General features: G+C 41.1%; 1 protein-coding gene across 1 annotated transcript in view; it reads right to left on the bottom strand.

The window, feature by feature from the left end:
- LOC122797632 (integrator complex subunit 8-like) overlaps window positions 1–21,192 on the bottom strand; it is a 1,436,218-nt gene that overhangs the window by 854,882 nt on the left and 560,144 nt on the right. Inside the window, exon 9 of the mRNA XM_044066176.1 lies at window positions 10,208–10,318. Coding sequence (XP_043922111.1) covers window positions 10,208–10,318 — 111 coding nt within the window. The remainder of the gene's footprint in view (window positions 1–10,207; window positions 10,319–21,192) is intronic.

The raw sequence follows: 21,192 nt of genomic DNA, 5'->3' as shown, positions 1-21,192 counted from the left end.
ATATATATATATATATATATATATATATATATATATATATATATATATATACATACATATATATATATATACATACATATATATATACATATATATATATATATATATATATATATATATACCCTGACCACAACCCAAGGGACCACTGCCATTATACACATGGTATATATGCCCAGACTACAACCCAAGTGATCGCTGCTGTTATACACATGGTATATATGCCTTGACTACAATCCAAGTGACCACTGCTGTTACACATATGGCATAAACACCCTGACTACAACCCAAGTGACCACTGCTGTTATACACACCCTGACTACAACCCAGGTGACCACTGCTGTTATATATGGTATAATATATATATATATATATATATATATGGTATAATATATATATATATATATATATATATATATATATATATATATATATATATATACAATCCAGGTGATCACTGCTGTTATATATGGTACATACACCCTGACTAAAACCCAAGTGACCACTGCTGATATATATGGTTTGGCTACAATGCAAGTCTCCAAAGCTAAGAATACAGCATCCATGGGACCAAATGACATACCGGGCTGTGAATTACATGAACTACAAAATGAACTGGCACCTCAGCCAAGTGTCATGCTTAATCATAGCCTCACCTCAGGCTTCATGCCCACTGAGCGGCACACAGCTACAGTTATCCCACTCTACAAAGGGGGATCCACGTTGGATCCCGGGAAAGTACAGTTGTGTACACTTACCATAACTGTAGATGTTAGAATGTATTCACTGTTGCAGTCATTACATTTGGGTAAATCTGCTGGCAGATTGCCCTCAGTCAGACTGATTAACAAAGTCTTGTGTCCTGCATCAGTTGCTGTCCCTTCTTCCATGACGTCAGGTCGTCAGGGGTATAAAACATGCAGCCGACGCCATTACATCAGTTTTTCTTGCCCCAAATGTCAGGTGCCCCCCCAAATGGGGAGCAAATAAAATTAAAAACACAAAAAATATATCTCCAATCCCAAAAGCAAATACACCAAAAGGGCTTATAAGCATAGTGAAAGAAAGTATAGTTATAGTCAGAGAAAAAAAGGGGTCTGGAGGGAGGGTAACCAGGACTGCAACAGTGAATACACTGGAACATCTACATTTATGGTAAGTGCACACAACTGAACTATGTTATTCGTGTTTCACTGTTGCAATCATTACATTTTGGTAGATTCCCAAAGCTATGGTGGGGTGGAGGAAATTATACAGCATTAGGACCAGCTATAAGGCCCTGCAGGACAGCAGTGGCAAAGCCAGCTCTGGATTTAGAGAAGAAAGACAAATGGTAATGTTTGGTGAACGTATGAACTGAGCTCCAGGTAACAGCTTCTAGACTGTCCCTGGTTGGAACACCTCTGAAAAAGGCTGTAGAAGTAGATGCAGCCCTGGTGGAATGAGATCTGATCCCCTGGGGGATAGTTTTACCATGGTGCATATAGCAGAAACAAATACAATGGCTTATCCATTTGGAAATAGTCTGCTTTGAAATAGCCTTTCCCTCTGCCCCTGCAGCAAATGCCACCAGTAGTTGTTCAGATTTTCTTTGAGATTTTGTCCTGTTTAAGTAAAATCTAAGTTGTCTGTGTACATCCAATGAATGCAGAATCTGTTCCTCCTTGTTCTGTGGATTGGGAAAGAAAGTTGGCAAATGAATGGTCTGATTACGAGCCACACTGGATACCACCTTAGGCATGAAGGATGGATTGGTCCTGAGAGACACCCTGTCCGCATGAAAAATGATGAAAGGCTCCACTGCCATACGAGCCTGTAATTCAGAAATCCTTCTAGCTGAAGTGACTGCTAAAAGGAAAGCCGTTTTCCAGGACAGAAATTTTAAGTCTGCAGTAGCAGCTGGCTCGAAAGGAGGGAGAGTGAGTTTTTCCAATACAAAATTGAGGTCCCAGGCAGGGGTTGGAGCTCTCCTGTGTGGTCTTAAGTTTTTGGCCCCTCTGAGATACTGCTTTAGCAGAGGATGAGAGAAGAGGGGAGGTTCTGTGTTGTAATGAGCTGAAATAGCTGAGGCATGGATTTTTATGGAAGAAAAGGACAGACCCTTGTGAAGCATCTCAGTTAAGTATTGTAAAATCTGAGAAATATTGGGCACTGCTGTGCTTATCCCTTGTGATTGATTCCAGGCACAGAATCTTTTCCATTTGTCAGCATAAGATTTTCCAGTACTAGGCCTTTTTGCCTCCAAAATGACATCCAGCACAGGTTTGCTGAGGGATGCTAAGGGTGAATTTAGGTGATTAGCCATGCTGCAAGATTCAAAGTTTGGAGCTGAGTGTGCAGAATTTGGTTGTTCTGCTGAGACAGTAAGGTGTCAGAGGCAGGTGCCACGGTGGAAGGTGTGACACATTGCGCAGGAGTGGGTACCAGTGTTGGCGAGGCCAGTCTGGAGCAATCAAAATAATTTTTGGTTTGTCCTGTTTGACTTTTAGTAGAACTTTGGAGAGCAGAGGCAGAGGGGGAAAGGCATAGACTGATAGGTTTTTCCAGCTGAAGGATAGAGCATCCACTTTCCAGGCTTTTTTTGTGATGAGTTCTTGTGCAGAATTTGTCCAACTGATAGTTCTGGGGTGAGGCAAAAAGATCTATGTCTGGACTCCCCCATTTCCGTGTCAACATGTTGAAAATCCATGGTTCCAGTTTCCATGCGTGTGGGTCCATGAGATTTCTGCTTAGTTCGTCTGCCAGAGTATTCAGTTTTCCTGGCAGGAATTGAGTTTGTAGTTGTATTTGATAGGTCAAGGCCGTGTTCCACAATGCCATAGCTAGTCTGCAAAGGGGGTAGGAAGTGTGTACCCCCTGCTTGTTTATGTACCACATAACTGTGGTGTTGTCTGTCTTTATCATTAATTGTCCTGGATGAAGGTAGTCTTTGAAAGCTGTCAGTGCATTCTGTACAGCTAGCATTTCTTTTTGATTAATATGAAGGTGCACTTGATTTGGGCTCCATTTGCACTGAATGCACTTCCCTGCCAGATGAGCCCTCCAAGCATAGTCTGATGCATCTGTAGTTAGGGTTTGGGTGGCAGGGGGTGGAGTGAATGGCAGTCCCTTGTTTTGGTGGCAGGCCTCTGTCCACCATAGGAACTCTAGTTGCAGGCATGGTATGATAGGAATCATTGTTTCCAGGCTGTGACGATGTTGACTCCATAAGCTTTTTAAGTACCCCCTGAAGTTTCCTCATATGCAGTCTTGCATATGGAATTAGAAGGATGCAGGAGGCCATGAACTCCAAGGCTTGCAGAATTTGTCTTGCAGATAGCAGGGTTTTTGCGGCCACCTGTTTGAAGTAAGTTACCAAATTAATTTGCTTTTCTGGTGTAAGGTAAGCCATCTGGGCAGTTGTATTCAAGCTTGCACCCAGGAATATAATTTTTTGAGAGCGTACCAGTTGTGATTTCTTTTCGTTTTTAGTGTACCCAAGACAAGTTAATACCTTTTTTTACAAATGCCAGATGTTTTAGAAGAATGTCCCTGTTTTCTGCCTGAATTAGACAATCGTCCAGGTATGGATATATTTGAATATTTCTTTGCCTGCAAAATGCAATTACTGGAGCCAGGCACTTTGTGAAGACCCTGGGCGCAGTAGATAAGCCAAAGGGCAGTGCAGAGAACTGGTAATGCAAGTAGCCTGCTTTGAAGCGGAGGTATCTTCTGCAAGAATCCCTGACTGGGATATGCAGTTAAGCCTCTTTTAAGTCTACAGTTACCAACCAGGCATCTTTGCCTAGCATAGGAAGTAACTGTTGAAGAGTCAGCATCTTGAATTTTGGAATGTCCAGAAATGTGTTTAGAGTAGATAAGTCCAGAATTGGATGCCATGATTTGTCTTTGCTGGGTACCAGGAAAAGTCTGGAATAGAAACCTTGTCCCTTTTCCTCTTCTGGTACTGGTTGAATAGCCCCCATGTTCATGAGGGACAGTACTTGTTTCTGGGCCTCTGCCCACTGATTTGGGGGCAGGTCTGGCCATCCGTTTGGGATTGGCAATGTGTGGAAATGAAATCTGTATCCCTGGGATACTATATTTAAAATCCATTTGTCCTTGGTTATAAGTTGCCAGTTTCTTGCATGAAGCGCCAGTTTTCCCCCCAAAGGGGCGGCTAAAAGGTAAGTGCTTGGTAAGTGTAGAGGGAAGTCATTGAGGCTGCTTACCATAGGGAGGTGTCTTGTTGTTTCCAGATTTGGAAGAAGAGGCACCCCATTGTTTTGTTCTAAAAGTCCCTTCTGACTGAAACCTTGAGCCTTTGGAATGCCTGGGCTTGACTTGAGTGGCTCTCGAAGGAACTGGAAAGGACCAGTTCTTAGTAGGCCAGTGCCTACTAAATCTTGGAGGTTGCACTTGTAAGAAATCTTTCACAGTTTGCATAGATTTAGCTTTATCTTCCATCTTTTTTAAAACTTCTTCAGCCTTATTACCAAAGAGACGGTCCTGTTGTAAAGGAGCATCCAACAATTTTGCTTTAACCTGATCAGGCAGAGTTTGCTCTTTGAGCCAAACATGTCTTCTTAGCACAGACCCAGTTACAGCAGCCCTGCAAGAAGCTTCCAAAGAATCAAAACCACATTGCAAAGTATGTTTTCCAACTTGTTCAGCTGAATGCAATAGATCCTGTAAATCTTATTTTCCACACAGTCAGAAATTAACATAATTTTCTGTTTAAGCAGTCCCATGATATGCTGCTGATATTTAAGCATATGAAATTGACAGTTTAAAGCCCTGATTACCAAGGTTGCAGAAGTGCAAACCTTCTTACCCCATCTATCCAGCGCCCTGGAATCTCTATCAGAAGGGGTAGGATTTTTAGCAGTAGAAGCCTTAATGCCTTCGGACCATGAGAAATGGTTTCAGGATCTGCAATAGGATTTTTGAAAAGGAATTTGTGGGAGTCAGGAACCCTGCAGTATCTGTCTGGCTTACAAGGAGCCGGAGGCAGAGAATCAGGAGCCATACTAGATTCTGAAAAAACATCATCAACAATGTCTAGAACAGGAGGTATAGCCAAAGGCCTATGCTGAGGAAGAAGAAAATCCCCAAGTCTCTTTTTAGATTCAGAGAAATCCTGACTTTCCCAGTGGAAATGTTCCCTTAAGGTATGTAATGTTTCCCCAAAAGAAAAATCCTCAGGGGGAGAAGCAGAAGGAATGGAATCTTCTGCATCAGAGTCCTCATAAGTAGGAATAGACAAATCCTGTTCATTAGAAGAGTCATAAGAAATAGAATCCTGTTCAGAAGATTCATAATCAATGTCTTGCCTAGGCCTCTTAGAAGGGGGAGTTGACTACCCCTGATCAGAGTAATTAAATCTTCAGCCATTTTGATAATTTGTTTTTTAGGCATAGGGGCCTGTACATGTGGCCCAGACGTCGGTTTTTCAGACATAGGTTTAGATTTTGGCCTTAGTTTTGAAGATGGCGTTGGTCTAATATACAAATCTGTAGGCCTGAAAACACCCTCAGGAGCCGGTGCCTGCACAGTGGCTCCGGACCCATCTAAGTTAGAGACATCCGCGGGTTCTATAATTGAAGCATCTCGCGGCATACCGAATGGGTCTCAGTAGAGGCCTGCAAATCAGAAGTAGCAGGTATCAGGAGTTGCGCAAGCGCCTCACTGAGTACCGGCGAACTGGCGACTGGCTTAGGAGAAGAATAGTCAGTTTTGGACCTCGATGGCCTGTCTCTGTCTTTTCCTTTGCGTTTTTTTAGGTATTCCGGTAGTCGGATTGGTAACCGACGACATTTCTGGATAATTAAAGCGTGAGCCAAAATATTTAGAAGCAAAAATATACCAACGCTTAAGAGTGCGTTGATTAAATTTAGCACAAAACCGACAGCAAGGTACATTGTGTTTAGGGCCTAGGCAAGGAATGCAGTACAAACGAAAATCCTTATGAGGTATTTGCTTCCCACAAGTAATGCAATTATTAACTTTTACTGACATTGGTAAGGAGCAAGAAAAAGTTTTCCCAATGGGGTACTTAGCTTTTAATTGAAGACTTCGGTTCTGAAACTCGAAAATGAAAATTTCAGGAGTCTGCCGACTGGCACTTGCGAACTGCTTCTACTTTGGGCACCGCGCGGCAAGAAAGACTGATGTAATGGCGTTAGCTGCATGTTTTATACCCCTGACTACCTGACGTCATGAAAGAAGGGACAGCAACCGACACAGGACCCAAGACTGTTAATCAGGCCGACTGGGGGCAACCTGCCAGCAGATTACCCAAATGTAATGACTGCAACAGTAAAACACGAAGAACATCTACCGTCCCATCAGTCTGACGAGCCTGATCTGCAAGGGCATGGAACGCATTATCGTGGAACTTATAAACAAAGACATTGGCAACCTTCAAACACTGGATCCCACCCAGTTTGGGTTCGTGAAGGGCCGATCTTGTCTCCTGAACCTGACTGACTTCTTTGAATCAGTCTCCAGAGCTGTGGACGAGGGTAAGGCGGTCCACACAGCCTATCTGGACCTCGCCAAGGCCTTCAACACCATCCCCCACTCTGGAATCATAGATAAACTTACTAAGCTAGGCGTAAATCCCTACATCACTTGATGGGTTGCCAACTGGCTTACTGACAGAACCCAGACTGTAAAAGTATCCGACTCCAAATCCAGCTCCAGACAAGTGACAAGCAGAGTACCTCAGGGTTCAGTCCTGGGACTGCTCTTGTTTGGCATCTACTTCTCTGAAGTACAGGCCAACACTAAGGGACGCTGGCTAACAAAGTTCACAGATGACTGCAAACTGGGAGCCATTACCGAATCCCCAAATGATGTGGATATTCTACAAAAAGGCCTTACAGAAACAGATGTTTGGTGCCAGAGCCATGGGCTCAAGCTTAATGCCAATAAATGTACAGTTATCCCCTTTGGGAAAAAACAAGTACCAATGAATTACCACATAAGTGACAGTACACTAAACATCAAAAGTGTGATAAGAGACTTAGGGACACAGGTGGACAGTGGTCTCACCTTCAATAACCACATTGTCACAACAGTCAGGAAATCCTTTTATGTGGCACACCTCACTAGGGCCTTTCATCCAGAAAAAAGGAGGTAATTGTCTCACTGTACTCATCCCTCATTAGACCCATTACAGAATACAACACCCCATTTGGTATGTACCTCACAAGACATCTGCAACAGCTGAAAAGGCCGCAGAAATACTTCACTAAAAGAATCACAGGCCTAAAGCAGATGCCCTATGCTGACTGTCTAAAAAAACTCCAGCTATACTCTGTGGCATATCGTGTACTTAGAGGCGATCTCTGCTTAACATACAAGGCCATGTCAAACCCTGAGCTGTTGGACATGCTCCACTTAAAGAAATCCCAATCCCTCAGAGCCACATGCTCCAGGGATGTAAACCTTGTCATCACAATGAACAAAACTTGTTGGAGGGATAGGTTCCTGACCCAGAGACTCCCCAGACTCTGGAATAGACTGCCATACATGTCAAGGATAGGTTCCTGACCCAGAGACTCCTCAGACTCTGGAATAGAGTGCCCATACATGTCAAGCAGAGCGCCTCCTTGGCCCTCTTCAAAAGGAACCTTAACGATTGGATGGGAGACAGGAATTTCACCCCCGGATCACATCAGTTGCCCTGCTAAACTGGGGTCCAGGGAAGTAAATATTGTAGGAAGAAATATCCAGGGAATTGTTATGGCTAGGCTTGTACGATAGCCTAATACCAGCCTATGAACCTATAAGTGACCACTGCTGTTATATATGGTATATACGCGCTGACTACAAACTAAGTGACCACTGTTGTTATATACATCCTGACTACAACCAAAGTGACCACTGCTGTTATACATGCCCTGACTACAACTCAAGTGACCACTGCTTTTATATACGCTATATAAGCCCTGACCACAACCCAAGTGACCACTGCTGTCATATATGGTATAAACACCCTGACTATAACACAAGTAACCACTGCTGTTACATATGGTATATATGCCCTGACTAAAACCTAAGTGACCACTGCTGTCATATATGGTATATACATCCTGACTACAGCCCAAATGACCAGAGTTTGATTAGCACCTTAAACACTTGATAGAACTGGCAGGAGAGGATATGTATACCTATCCTGGGGAGGGGGATGGCATGATGGAGTAGGATGCATACAGCCACAATTCCTAGGAGGAGGGTGACATCACAGTGTACATCCTGGGAATGGGCTTTCAGCCCACCAAGCCATCACCTGGTGGTAGCATTCATAAGCAAGTGTATTAGAGATAGCAAACATAGGGGGAAGGCAATGTGGTCACTGTGATAATGTGTGCAGTTCTTCCCCCCACCTAAGGGGTGGAAGGTTTGGCCATATTAATGCTTTCACTGCCATAATCCCTGAGAGGGCATAACGAACTTTCATCAATGCCTGATGATACTCCCTTCAGACAGCTGTCACCCTTGAACTACACAACAGCAATTCCCTATCTCACCCTTGCACTGTACTAGGACAATTCCCTATCTCACCCTTCTACTGTACTAGGACAATTCCTTATCACACACGTGTAAGTTACTAGGGCAATTCCCTAGTTTAGGGGAACAAAACGAGTAGAGTATAACTGAAGCGCTTGGTGGTTGGCATGCATAAGGGCAAAACCAAATAAAAAAAAATAGAAATGGAAAAGAGAAACGATGAAAAGATACCAGGAGCTGGATGAACTTTTGTCGCCCTGGATAGATGAACTTTTGTCGCCCTGGATGGATGAACTTTTGTCGCCCTGGATGGATGAACTTTTGTTGCCCTGGATGGATGAACTTTTGTTGCCCTGGATGGATGAACTTTTGTTGCCCTGGATCAAAAGATCCTTTATCATACTTTTCTCTGGGAAAGAACAGCTGGCAATCAGTCACTCCATCCTATCCCCCCTAAGCAAACCTTACCAGCAAACACAGTTTATTCCTGAATTTCAGGTTACCAGAGACAGAGAGAGGTATCTTGCCTCTGCACCATCTGGCCAGATCTACATTGTCTTTTCTGTCTCCTTTTTTGGCGGTCTCTGTTGCCAATCTGAGTATTTTTCTGTTTCACCAAACTTATTTTCTTGTTCTTCCTCTATAATTCTCGCATTACTTGGCTTCAACACTTGCAGATTTCTGCTCTGTCTTTTCGCTTGACTCACCATTCCATCACTGCGAGATGCTGTCCCCACCAGGGCCTCTCATAGATTCTGCCATTTACTTCCTTCAGACGTACTTGTTCACCTCAAGCTGTAAAACACTTTCAGCTTCACACACCTTGATGTTCTCCATTTATAAATACCACTATGTACTCTGTGACAAATGACCCCCTCCTTAGAGTGCGACAGTGCTGACTGTATACTGTGTGAGTGCAAATTGGAAAACTAAGGGAGCTTTTCCCCTTCAGTGTTTTACAAAACTCTCTTTAGTCACAAGCCAGCTGCATGTCATGGACGGAGAAAGCTGGGACTATGGTATCGGCGATCCAAGTCCAAACAGCAGCTCGGAATGAGGGTCTCCTGGGGGGAGGGATGTAGCTCTGGCTCTTCACATGGGTAACATCTAGTAGGAGCAGTAGATGTTCACTCCATGGAACTGGAGCCTAGTAGGCCCACGTTCTCATGTGTAAGCTGCATAGACGCTGAGGGGAATTTGTCCTAAAGTGGAACCTGGAAGAACTGCTGAAGAAAAAGGGGTTGCTCCACTGAGCAGTCCACTCCCCATAACTTGTCTCTCTCTCTGGAGGAGATGAGCTGAATGAGGACTGCCACGCAGGAACAAATAACCTATAAGGGGTCTCACCTCACCTAAGAATTCCAGGACCTCGCTACCATGGAATAAATGGGGCATGCTCCAATCTGGTATTGGGGGTGGGGGTGGAACTTCCTGTAGTCAAAATAAATATCATGCAGTTCTCTCATGAAATGCTGGCAAATGCTTGGTGTAGTACAGACTGTCAACAAAATGCCAAAATAAATATATAAAAATGATTTATAGTATAAACCAGTAAACAATGATGATCTTTATGACAGGTGACTTAGTCTTGCAACCAAGGTTAGGCAGTTAAACATCTGGTAATAGTATCAGATGATAAACATTACTATACAAAGCATATAAAATATCATATACTACATACAAATGCTATAAAACATCACATAATAAAACTCACCTTTATAGCAGAACAATGAAGTCCTTTTGCCATCAGGATATATACCAAATCTCTGGTCAAGTTATCTTTTATGTTTAGAATCACACTGCTGTACACCGCTGGTACTTCCCACTGTGCAGAGGGGAGGGGGAGAGAAAAATAAGCAGTTAATATAATTTTGTTTGTTGTGGCCCACAGCCATAAAATAATACAAATGTCTTAAATGTCATTCTACTGGCTAAAAGGGCAGTTTTAAATCGTGCCACCTCTACGAACTGTTGGGGAGGCCACACTGCATCATCATTCGGTCCACATTTTCTGTGATACAGTTTAATGGTAATGCTGACCTAAGATATCTACCTTCAGCCCGAGTGTCCAGTAGTAGGAAGAGACTTGCTGCCAAAAAAGCGCTATTAGGAGGGGAGGCAACTGCTGCACCAGTGCTGGAGGGTGGCACTTAAACATACGTTGGCTGGCACTTCACTGGATCCATCGGAGAAAAGTAGCACGATCAGTAAAATTATACACTCACAGGATTTGTAGAAAACTTCAGCAGATGTATTCGATGTAGCTAAATATTTAATATCTGTATATCCATGTATCTCTTCCCAGGAGATTTTCTGTCTGCTAACTGAACAAACTTGCATAAGAAGTTGTGATTTTTGGTACTCTGATAAAAAAAATGGTCACCTAAACTTGAACTACTATACATCTAGCATAACATAACTGTACTCTTCCTGTGCATCTCCATTCAGTGTACCTGTGATAAAAGGTCCTAAGGGGGAAGAAGTTGAAATATTGAGTAATGCAGGACACTTGCCTGAAACTATTAAGTAATGATGGAGAAAGAACTTCCACATCCACTAAGTTCTGCTCATCAGACCTTTTCAAAAGGAAAAACTATAAGTTATATAATATAAAGTAAATGGAAAGAACATCCTAGCTGTGCATCTGCATATCCCCCTGGCCAAAATCCCTCTATAATCTCCGCTCACCCACCCTTCCTTCTTACGTGACTGAAAAACCCTCTCCTATTGCTACCCCATTAATTTGAAGAACAGAAAGAAAAAAGTGCTCACCCTGCATGCAGCTGCTACTCTGTCTCCTTTTCTATGCAAGTACTTTAAATTATCAATGTACGGAGTATGTAAATGTTGTCTTTTGTACCATACATAACTGCTGCTTTACCATGTACTGCAGGACTGTGACTGGTTCTCTTGCACTGTACTTGGGGTAATGCTGAACACTGTAATGTTATTCCCAGAGTTTTTCTCCCCAGGCCTCTGCTGAAAAAGGGCTCTGCACCCAGCCGGACTTTCCTGGTAAACAAATGTAAAATAAATAACTAAAATTGGGCCACACATTCTATAAGACAGGAGAGAAATAATAAACTATGAGTAGGAAATGTAATAAAAAAGAAATCAAGAATAGAATAGAGGGAAGACTTGGAAGAAAGAGACAAAGTAGAGGTATTCCTGAAAGAAGAAATGTCACTCGTCTGGTCATGATAAAACAGACGAACAGTTGTGGGTTCTGTTCAAGCAGCTTTATTATGTACAAACACATCAGGATTCAGGCTTAGTAACTTTAACTTAGATAAACTTATAAACAAACCGACTATCTCTCTCATACATGCTCACACTCTGGGTGCACTCTCAAAATGGCACTGAAGCTAGATCGTGCTTGGTATTCATATGCATGTGATGTCCTTGGAAATGCTTCTTAAAAGGTACAACACACCTACATATTCTACATCCTCCTTCTATGAGAAATGAGTCATGCATTAGACGACATTGACTGACATGCAACTAGTACAAAGTAATTCTTTGGCATGCAATTATACAGAACTAAAAACATACATACATACAATCATGTCCAGGTTGCTGTGTATTTCACACTAGGTCTGGAAATATGACCAAATCATGTGACACAGAAATTAGAATCAGGTCTAGTAACTGGAACCGTCTCTGCGGAATGTTCAACTTTGGGGACATCAGGCACATCATCAGGAATGGAAGTAGGAGTTAAGACACGTTCTGCAACAGGAACATTGTCCGAATCAGGAACATCATCGGGAACAGAAGTAGGAGTTAAGACACGTTCTGCAACAGGAACATTGTCCGAATCAGGAACATCATCGGGAACAGAAGTAGGAGTTAAGACACGTTCTGCAACAGGAACATTGTCCAAATCAGGAACATCATCTGGAACAGAAGTAGGAGTTAAGACACGTTCTGCAACAGGAACACTGTCTGGATTGCTCTGAGATTTAAAGTCTGTACCACAGGAACAATGCTGCGATATCTGCTCTGATACTGGAAGAAGATGTCTGCGATTTCTCCTATACTCTACACCCTCAGAGTCTACGAAGTAGGATCTCAGCTTGGCACATATACCGGTTACGTGACCAATTCAGTCAAAACCTCTCGCTGTTTGTATCTTTATTTTCTCTCCTCCTTTCAATGGACGAAGAAATCTGCTTGATTTTTTTATAGCTGGACTTCTGGAAAGAACGTTTTCTGAATAGTTGGTCTTCGATTACTTTGCTGTTTTTAGCTTTAGGCCTCAACAAACTAGAACTGATAGGCAATGTTGTTTTGGTTTGCCTAGATAGAAGTCTCTGAGCAGGTGATCCAAGTATATCATCATGGGGTATATTTCTGATATTGAGTAAATTCAACAATACATCGGTAGTGTCACTCTTTGACTTCACTAGTAATTGCTTTGCACTCTCTACTGCACATTCAGCTAGTCCATTTGACTGTGGGTATTCAGGACTACTAGTAACATGGTCAAAGTCCCACTCTTTTGCAAACTTCTGAAACAACTGACTGGTAAATTGGGTACTATTGTCATAGATAAGCTTCTCTGGACTCCCATGGACTGAGAAATGACGTTTCAACTTGGTGATAACAGCAGTGGTCGTTAGGTTAGGTAGTAAATCAATCTCAAACCAATTCTAATAAGTCTACCAACACTAAGTAATGCTGATTGTTCCAATCGAATATATCAGTGGCTACTGTTAACCAAGGTAGTTCAGGAACTGGACTTAGATAAAGTGGTTCTTTTTGTAAATGCAGTTTAGTACTATTGTATACTGAACAAGATGAAAGTCAATGTCTTGCTAGAGAAGGCCAAAATACTAGTCCTTTAGCCCTTCTTTTGGTAGATTCGGAAACTGGGTGACCACAATGCAAAATCTGGATAAATTCATGTTGTAAGGAAGTAGGAACAACAATTTTAGGACCTTTGAAAATAATGCCATCTTCCATCAACATCTCATCTCTGTTAGGAAAATAAAGTCTTCAGGCGGTACACTAGATTGCTTTGATGGCTGTCCAACATTGATGTAGTGGTGGAGCTTTCGCAAAACTGGATCAGTCTTTGCATGATCTCTCAGCTCATCAAGTCTTGTGGTAAACAAATTACACACTTACATGACATCGAAGTCAGAATTCCCTGGGTCAAGCTGTTCTGTTGTATTTCTGGACGATCTGGATAAGGTATCAGCCAGATAAAGAAGTTTGCCTTTTGTATAGACCATTTTGAAGTTGTACTTTTGCAATTTGGGCATCAGTCTTTGTGATCTTGCTGGAGCTGAATGCATAGGCTTCTTTAAAATAGTGACTAGAGGTTGATGATCAGTTTCAGTCTGGATAGCTTGACCCTAAATACAATCACGAAACTTTGAACATGCAAGCACAATTGCCAAAAGTTCTCTCTCAATTCCAGCATAGTGCATTTCAGTTTGGGTAAGAGTTCTAGATGTATAACCTACTGGTCCGTCTGCTTGAAGAATAACTGTGCTAGGACCAAATTTTGAAGCATCACAGGAAAGAGTAACTGGTTTATTTACATCATAGTTTCTTAATGCAGGTGGAGTAGCAATTTTCTGCTTAAGGTCTTCAAATGCTCTCTGGCGCTGATCTAACCATAAGCATGCAACATTTTTGCAAGTCACCTCTCTCAAAAGCGCTGTCAACTCACTGAAGTCTGGTATGAACTTGCCCAAACAGCTGACTATACCAAGAAAATTTTTAGAGCTTGAACATTATAAAGTGCTGGCATCTCAAGAATGGCTGCTTGCTTGGATGGGTCTTGACATAAGCCAGTGCTAGTAAATAAATGACCTACATATCTAACTTCTGGTAGTCTGAATCTGCACTTCAGAGGATTGAGCTTCAAGTTCACTTCACTTGCTCTGTCTAGAACTTTCCTGAGGTTTCTGTCATGCTCTGCTTCACCATTGCATCCGACCAATAAATCATCTACTATTATGGCACATGGATAACCTGTAAAAATGTGCTCCATTGCACACTGAACTTCACTTACAGAACTTATTCCGAATGGCATTCTGAGGAATCTATATCTTCCAAATGGAGTACTGAATGTAGTCAGAAGTGAAGATGTGTGATCAAGTATCACTTGCCAAAATGAACTCTTTGCATCCAAGACAGAAAAAACAGTGGCATTCAGTATTAGGGCTGCGACTTCCTTAACTGAACGCATAGGATGATGATGTCTCTTTAATGCTTTGTTCAAATCTCCTGAGTCAATACATATTTGGATTTCATCAGAGCCTTTTTTGTGAGCTGCTACCATGGGCAACATCCATTCAGTAGGTTCTGTAAATGGACAAATTGTACCTTGCTGCTCCATTTTATCCAACTAAGCTTTGACTTTGTTCTGCATAGCTATCAGAACTCTTCTTGCTGGTTTGACCCTCTGGGTCTATCTTCATAGAATTCACAGCCAGAAGTTTGCCTAGCTTGTCACTGAAAACATCAGCATATTCTGATAAAATAGCATCAGTAAAACTGGAACTGGGACATGTACTTATATGATGGACTTCCTAGGTAAAGGAAAGCAGATTCATTCGCAAACTGTCTCTGACACCAAATAATGACTGCACATGTCTTTGGACTACATAAAATAGTAAGCTGTAAAGGTTCCTAGCCAAATAACATGAAAGCACTATTGAGCCTTCAGTTTGAATTTCTTCACCTCCATAAGCAACAAGTTTTGCACAACTGGTCAAATTAAGTTGCTCACCAGCTCTCACTTTAGCAAATGTGTCTGCTGACATAACATCACACTTTGAACCAGTGTCTACTTTGAGTTTGGTGGGTTTTCCATGGATCAAGACAGTACAAAACACTTCATTCTTTGCCAATAAATTTACTGCATTAATCCTTTCACCAACTACAGATACACACCTCCATAGAAAGCAAGGTTCCAGCTTTCTATATGATCAACTTGCTTTCTTAAGTGACCTTTCTTTGTAACTGAGGTTTACTTGTTTTTCAAAACTTGAAAATGGCTCAATTTTTTACACTTGTGGCATTGTTGGTCAAATGCTACACACTTTTCTATTTTAGACTCATGGCTGGCACCACGTTAACAATAAAGCTTGACTTTTTTTTTTTTATACCAAACAAAGTCCTATGCACGGGGAATTGCACGGTCCAAACCAAATGCACAAAAACAAAAAATAGACCAGCAAGGGCAGATCCAGATGTAAAGTATATATTCCAATCCTTTATTAACAGACCGGTTTCGGCATTAACTGCCTTCTTCAGTGTAGGACAAACAGAAAATGTCCTGTTAGCATACATAATATATATTAAATAAGGACCAATAGGCATTGATTAATCATGAATATTCATGAGAGATTGAAAAATGTGAAATACAACCAAAGCCTAAAAAGTTTCGTCATGCAAAAAAATGATCATACACAATTAAGTTTTTAGAGTTAAATGGAGATGTTTTCCATTCATCTCCATTATTTTCAGGTTATTTGTAGTACATATACCCATTTATTTTTTAATAGGGTATTATTGACAATAGTTTTGTTCATAGGGTATCTCTCTAAGATAACATGTTTATTTTTATTTTTTCATTTTGTATCCTGACATTGTTTTTTACATCAGTTCCTACGAGTGACTGTATTAAGCTTTATTAAGCTTTAGGCTTTTCATTGTATTCTATATTTATGAATTATAGTAGGTGTCACATTAATTATGCTAGTTGTTTTCATGTTTTGCATGACGAAACTTTTTAGGCTTTGGTTGTATTTCACATTTTTCAATCTCTCATGAATATTCATGATTAATCAATGCCTATTGGTTCTTATTTAATATATATTATGTATGCTAACAGGACATTTTCTGTTTGTCCTACACTGAAGAAGGCAGTTAATGCCGAAACCGGTCTGTTAATAAAGGATTGGAATATATACTTTACATCTGGATCTGCCCTTGCTGGTCTATTTTTTTTTTTTTTTTTTTTTTTTTTTACTCACCCTTGTATTGCACTGAGCATGCTCTAACTGTGCTGGTCTTAGAACTTGGTGGAAGACTGCAGAACTTCCCTGCCATGTGCTTAGGCCTGTTTCTGCTAGCCAGACGTTGCATGCTGTCTACATTTGCTCTGAAGCCTGCTGAAACCATGCTCTTATCACTTGCAAGCATAGTAGTGTGCCTTTCTGTAACTTCACAGATTTGACAAATCTCAGTAGCTTTGGCTCAGCATTAAATCACTGTCACGAAGCAAAATCTTTCTCACAGCAGCACTCAATACCACACACAAGGCTGTCCTTTATTAACTCATCTTTTAAATCACCAAACCTGCACGTTTTAGCTTTGTTTCTCAGATCAGTAATATAAGCTGCAAAAGTTTCTCCTGGCTTTTGATCTCTTGTGTAAAACAAATGCCTCTCTATTGTAACATTTGTCTGGGGGTTGCACATTTCTCTGAAATTGCATTTTAAATACTTGGGGTCTTCCTTTGATTCAGCCTCTACAACGGGTCCCTATTATTTTAGCGAACACAATGAATTGCGACCACTGTTTAGTCAAACATCATTACGTGAAATGGCAAAATACCGAAAGCATGAAACAGCGATTTTTTTCATAGGAAAAAAAAATCAGTAGGCCGTTTTCAGGACTTTGCCATTTCTTCCACTGTGGGGTGATCTCGGAGTTGGTATATTTACGTAGGGGTGTGTGTGGCAGGCACAGCCCCGCTTTATTTTGTGTTTTGATTTTTTATTTTAATGGATCAGTGATTTTTTTCCCTGGGAAAAAAAATCGCTGATCTGTGTGTTCGACATTTTGGGTTTTCGGGGATTGTGGATTGATTATACAGCGTTCGCAATTCAGTGCATTTGCTTATATAATATAGACCCTCTACAACAATATGATTGTTCCCCCCATCCTTCATACACTGCTGGTGCATACACAAATGAACGCCCCCTTTCAATAGTCTCTGATCCAGCTAGGTTTAGCAAAATGAATACCCTGGTGTGTCCATCTTTGTCAGAATAAGCTGGCTGTATGAATATATTATATTCTTGCTCAAATATTTTCCAATTCTCTGCAACATTCTGATCAAATACAAGTGGACCTGGCCTTCGAAATGCCTCTGCCATATTAACATATCAGTGAAGGCTTTTTCAAGTACACACAAACACATACATAGGCCAGAAATTTATGCCAGTACTTGCAACTATGTCCACTAGCACAACAAGCCTCTTAATAACTGAACTTTGCAAAATACTTTGAGAAATAAGTCTTCCTGGCACAAGAGCACTCTTGAATCAGTGTAAGAAACATTTCAAAATAAATGCACTTTGCGAATAAACTGGGCAGAAGAAGCTCAGAGTAAGAAATGTTTCGAAGTAACTACACTTTGTGAATAAACAGTACAAAGCACACTGAAACTTCCAAAATGGCTGTACTTTGCTAAATAACTCTTTACAGTGCAAGAAACACACTGTAATGGAGGCCCTTTGCAAATAGACACATCCAGCAAAAGAAACGTTTCTAAATGGCTGTATTTTGATGGCACTTCATGAAACAATTGCACTTTGTACACAATAAACTCTTCAGAATAAATGCGCAGTAATAAACATACACTGTAAGCACTTTTTCACACGGAGATACTTTGAATAACTCTAGTTATGCCCTGAATAGCTTCAATCAATGCAAAATAGTAGTTTATGCCAAAAAAACAGTAATTTGCCAAAAAACATGCAGTCGCCTTGCATTATTTATGCTTAATGTGCCCTTTTTGCCCTTTGCTATATTCATTTTGCCCATTTAATTTCTTTTCATGTGCTCGTTTTACTTTAAATATGCTTGTTTTGCAATTCCGAGGTAACTGAACCCCATATGTGCTTTTCTGATAATCATTTTATCCAATATCTAAACTTCAAACATTTTGTTTAATTAATAAACATTTTTGTGCCTTTCATTTGCTTAATAAACATTTCTGTGCTATTCGTTTGCTTAATAATGTGTTCTGTGCCCTTGTAATGCTCCTTTTTACCCTTTTAATAAAATAAATCGCTTGTGCAAGTTTTCATTACCTTTGGTTCATTTCTAGCCCTTCTTTGCACTCAGTTCTCTTAACTTACCTTCACTGTTAGCTGTGTACCTCAGATCTCTATAAAGCAGTCACTGGAATCACGGTTCTGACACCATGTTGCTCGTCTGGTCAGGATAACACAGATGAACGGTTGTGAGTTCTGTTCAAGCAGCTTACTATGTACAAACACATCAGGATTGAGGCTTAGTAACTTTAACTTAGATAAACTTATAAACAAACTGACTCTCTCTCACACATGCTCACATTCTGGCTGCACTGAAGCTAGCAGGTGCTTGCTATTTATATGCATGTGCTGTCCTTGGAAATGTTTCTTATACGTACAACGCACATACACATTTTACAAGAAATATTTACTTAAAATCTTGCCTTTTTGCTTGTTTTTGTTCCAAAAGATGACTAAGCTGCTTTACCTTTTATTTCTCTTTACACTTTTCTTAGTGCCCACAAAGTATGAAAATAGCAAGCAAACACTAATGAATGAGTTTAAGAGAAAGAGACGTAATCTATAAGGAAAATATCCCAAAAGATACATAACTCACAGCATATCAGACTAATGGCTACCCTTGCATTAACCTTTAAATCGTACATCTTTTGTTAATCGTGACACATCTGCTGTCTTTTTCTTTTCTGAAAGACATGCAATATGAACTCTACAAATTTTGAAATTTACTCATCTGGCTGAACATAAGCAACATACAGTAAAATAAAGTCAAGAAACAAAGCATCACCTCAACTATGATGCAAATTTAAAAAATAAGAATTGTGGCAGTAGAGTACAGACAATGCTAAAACTCACTTCCAAAGGTACATCCACTGATTTTCTAAACAGCTTATTTGGCAAAAGTATCTAGACTTCCCGATCCCCAGCAGCAGTCTCCATCTTCTCCTACGGGATTCCCAAGTCTTCCCAGACAAGCAGAGAGACACAATTCCTTCAACATATGGATATGTCCTGGGGTCTCCAAAGTGGGCAATGTCAGGTACACTTCGTGCTGAAGGCATCCAGGCAGTATCTTCATAAGATGCTCAAATGATCTCAACTGACTGTTGTGAATCCTCCTGGACCACTGAGCTCCTCCATGTACGCAGAGTGTGAGCTAGAGGAAGCACATTTATCGCACTAGTATTACTGATCACTCTGACGTCAGTACTCAAAGCTTATAACCCCAGGAGAGACTGGAGACAAAGACTAAATGGTAAACTGAGAGCTTCATCCTAGAACTCAGTTCTTGCTTCATCAGTCCTGTACAATATCTGCAGGCCACTGCACCTATTCATTAGTCAGTCTCCCAATCCTCTTGACTTTCACTCATGAAAAAAACCCCAAATACTTAAAATTCTGCATCTCAGGTAGTTTTTGCCCCTCCAATACAGACAACAATCTGCAATTCTTTGAAAGAACAATGATTGCTAATTTGGAGTTTTCATCAGGAAATATTTTTTATTCAGCAATAAAACACTTCAGTGTGTACTGGAGATCACAGTCACTTGAGACTAAAAAGATATTATCAACTGCAAAAAACAAAGATGCAGTTCTTACATTCTCAGACATGAAGGGACACAAGATGCACCCTTGGTCGAGTCATTCAACGATAGGAATAGGTTCATAGGTTCATACTAGGCTATCTGCCCTAAGGCATTTATAAGCCTAGCCACAGTGTGTTTGGCTTTCGCCACCCAATTTAAATTAATTCTGCTATGCCCTTTTTCGAGGTTAGTATACTGTGCCTCTGTCTAACAGTGACACAGAAGTGATACCGGGGGTAAACCTACGATCTCCCATCCACTCATCAAGATTCCTCTTGAAGAGAGTCAATGAGGGACTCTGCCTAACCTGGACTGGGATTTTATTCCAGAGTGAAGGGAGCCTCTGGGTTATGAATCTGTCCCTCCAGCATGTCCTATTTATTTCAGTGCTGAGGTTCAAGTCTCTCGAGCGCGTAGCTCGATGGTATTTGGATTTTCTGAGGTGCAGCATGTCCATTAATTCCGGGTTGGACATGGCTTTATACGTCAGGCACAGATTGCCTCTGAGCAGGCAGTATGCCACTGAGTAGAGCTGGAGTTTCTTTAACCGGGCAGCATATGGCATCTGTTTGTGCCCTTTGATCCTCCTGGTGAGGTACTTTTGGGGTCTTTCCAGTTGCTGCAGGTGTCTGGTAAGGTACATCCCAAAAGGGGCATTGTACTCAATTATGGGCCTGATGAGGGATGAGGGATGAGTAAAGAGGCACGATGACCTCCACTGATCTGGATGTGAATCCCTTCATGATTAGGTGGGCTATATAAAATGTTTTTCTAACCACTTTGGCCACGTGGTTGTCAAATGAGAGATTGCTATCAACTTGGGTCCCCAGGTCCCTAATTACTTCTTCAGTACTTAATGGATTACCACCTATGTGGTAATTTGTGGGCACTTTGTTTTTGCCAAAGGGGATGACTATACACTTTTTGGCATTTAGCTTGAGGCCATGGCTCTGGCACCAGTTGTCTGTTTCTATGAGGCCCTTTTGGAGGATGCTTGTGTCGGCTGGAGAGTCAATTATGGCGCTCAGTTTGCAGTCATCTGCGAACTTGGTCAGCCACAGTCCTTCCATGTTGGCCTGTGCCTCCGAGAA

Source organism: Protopterus annectens, chromosome 3.part1, assembly GCF_019279795.1.
Source record: "Protopterus annectens isolate FY-2018-M chromosome 3.part1, PAN1.0, whole genome shotgun sequence".
NCBI classification, from domain to species: domain Eukaryota; kingdom Metazoa; phylum Chordata; order Ceratodontiformes; family Protopteridae; genus Protopterus; species Protopterus annectens.
This window is presented reverse-complemented; position numbering and strand designations above follow the sequence as displayed.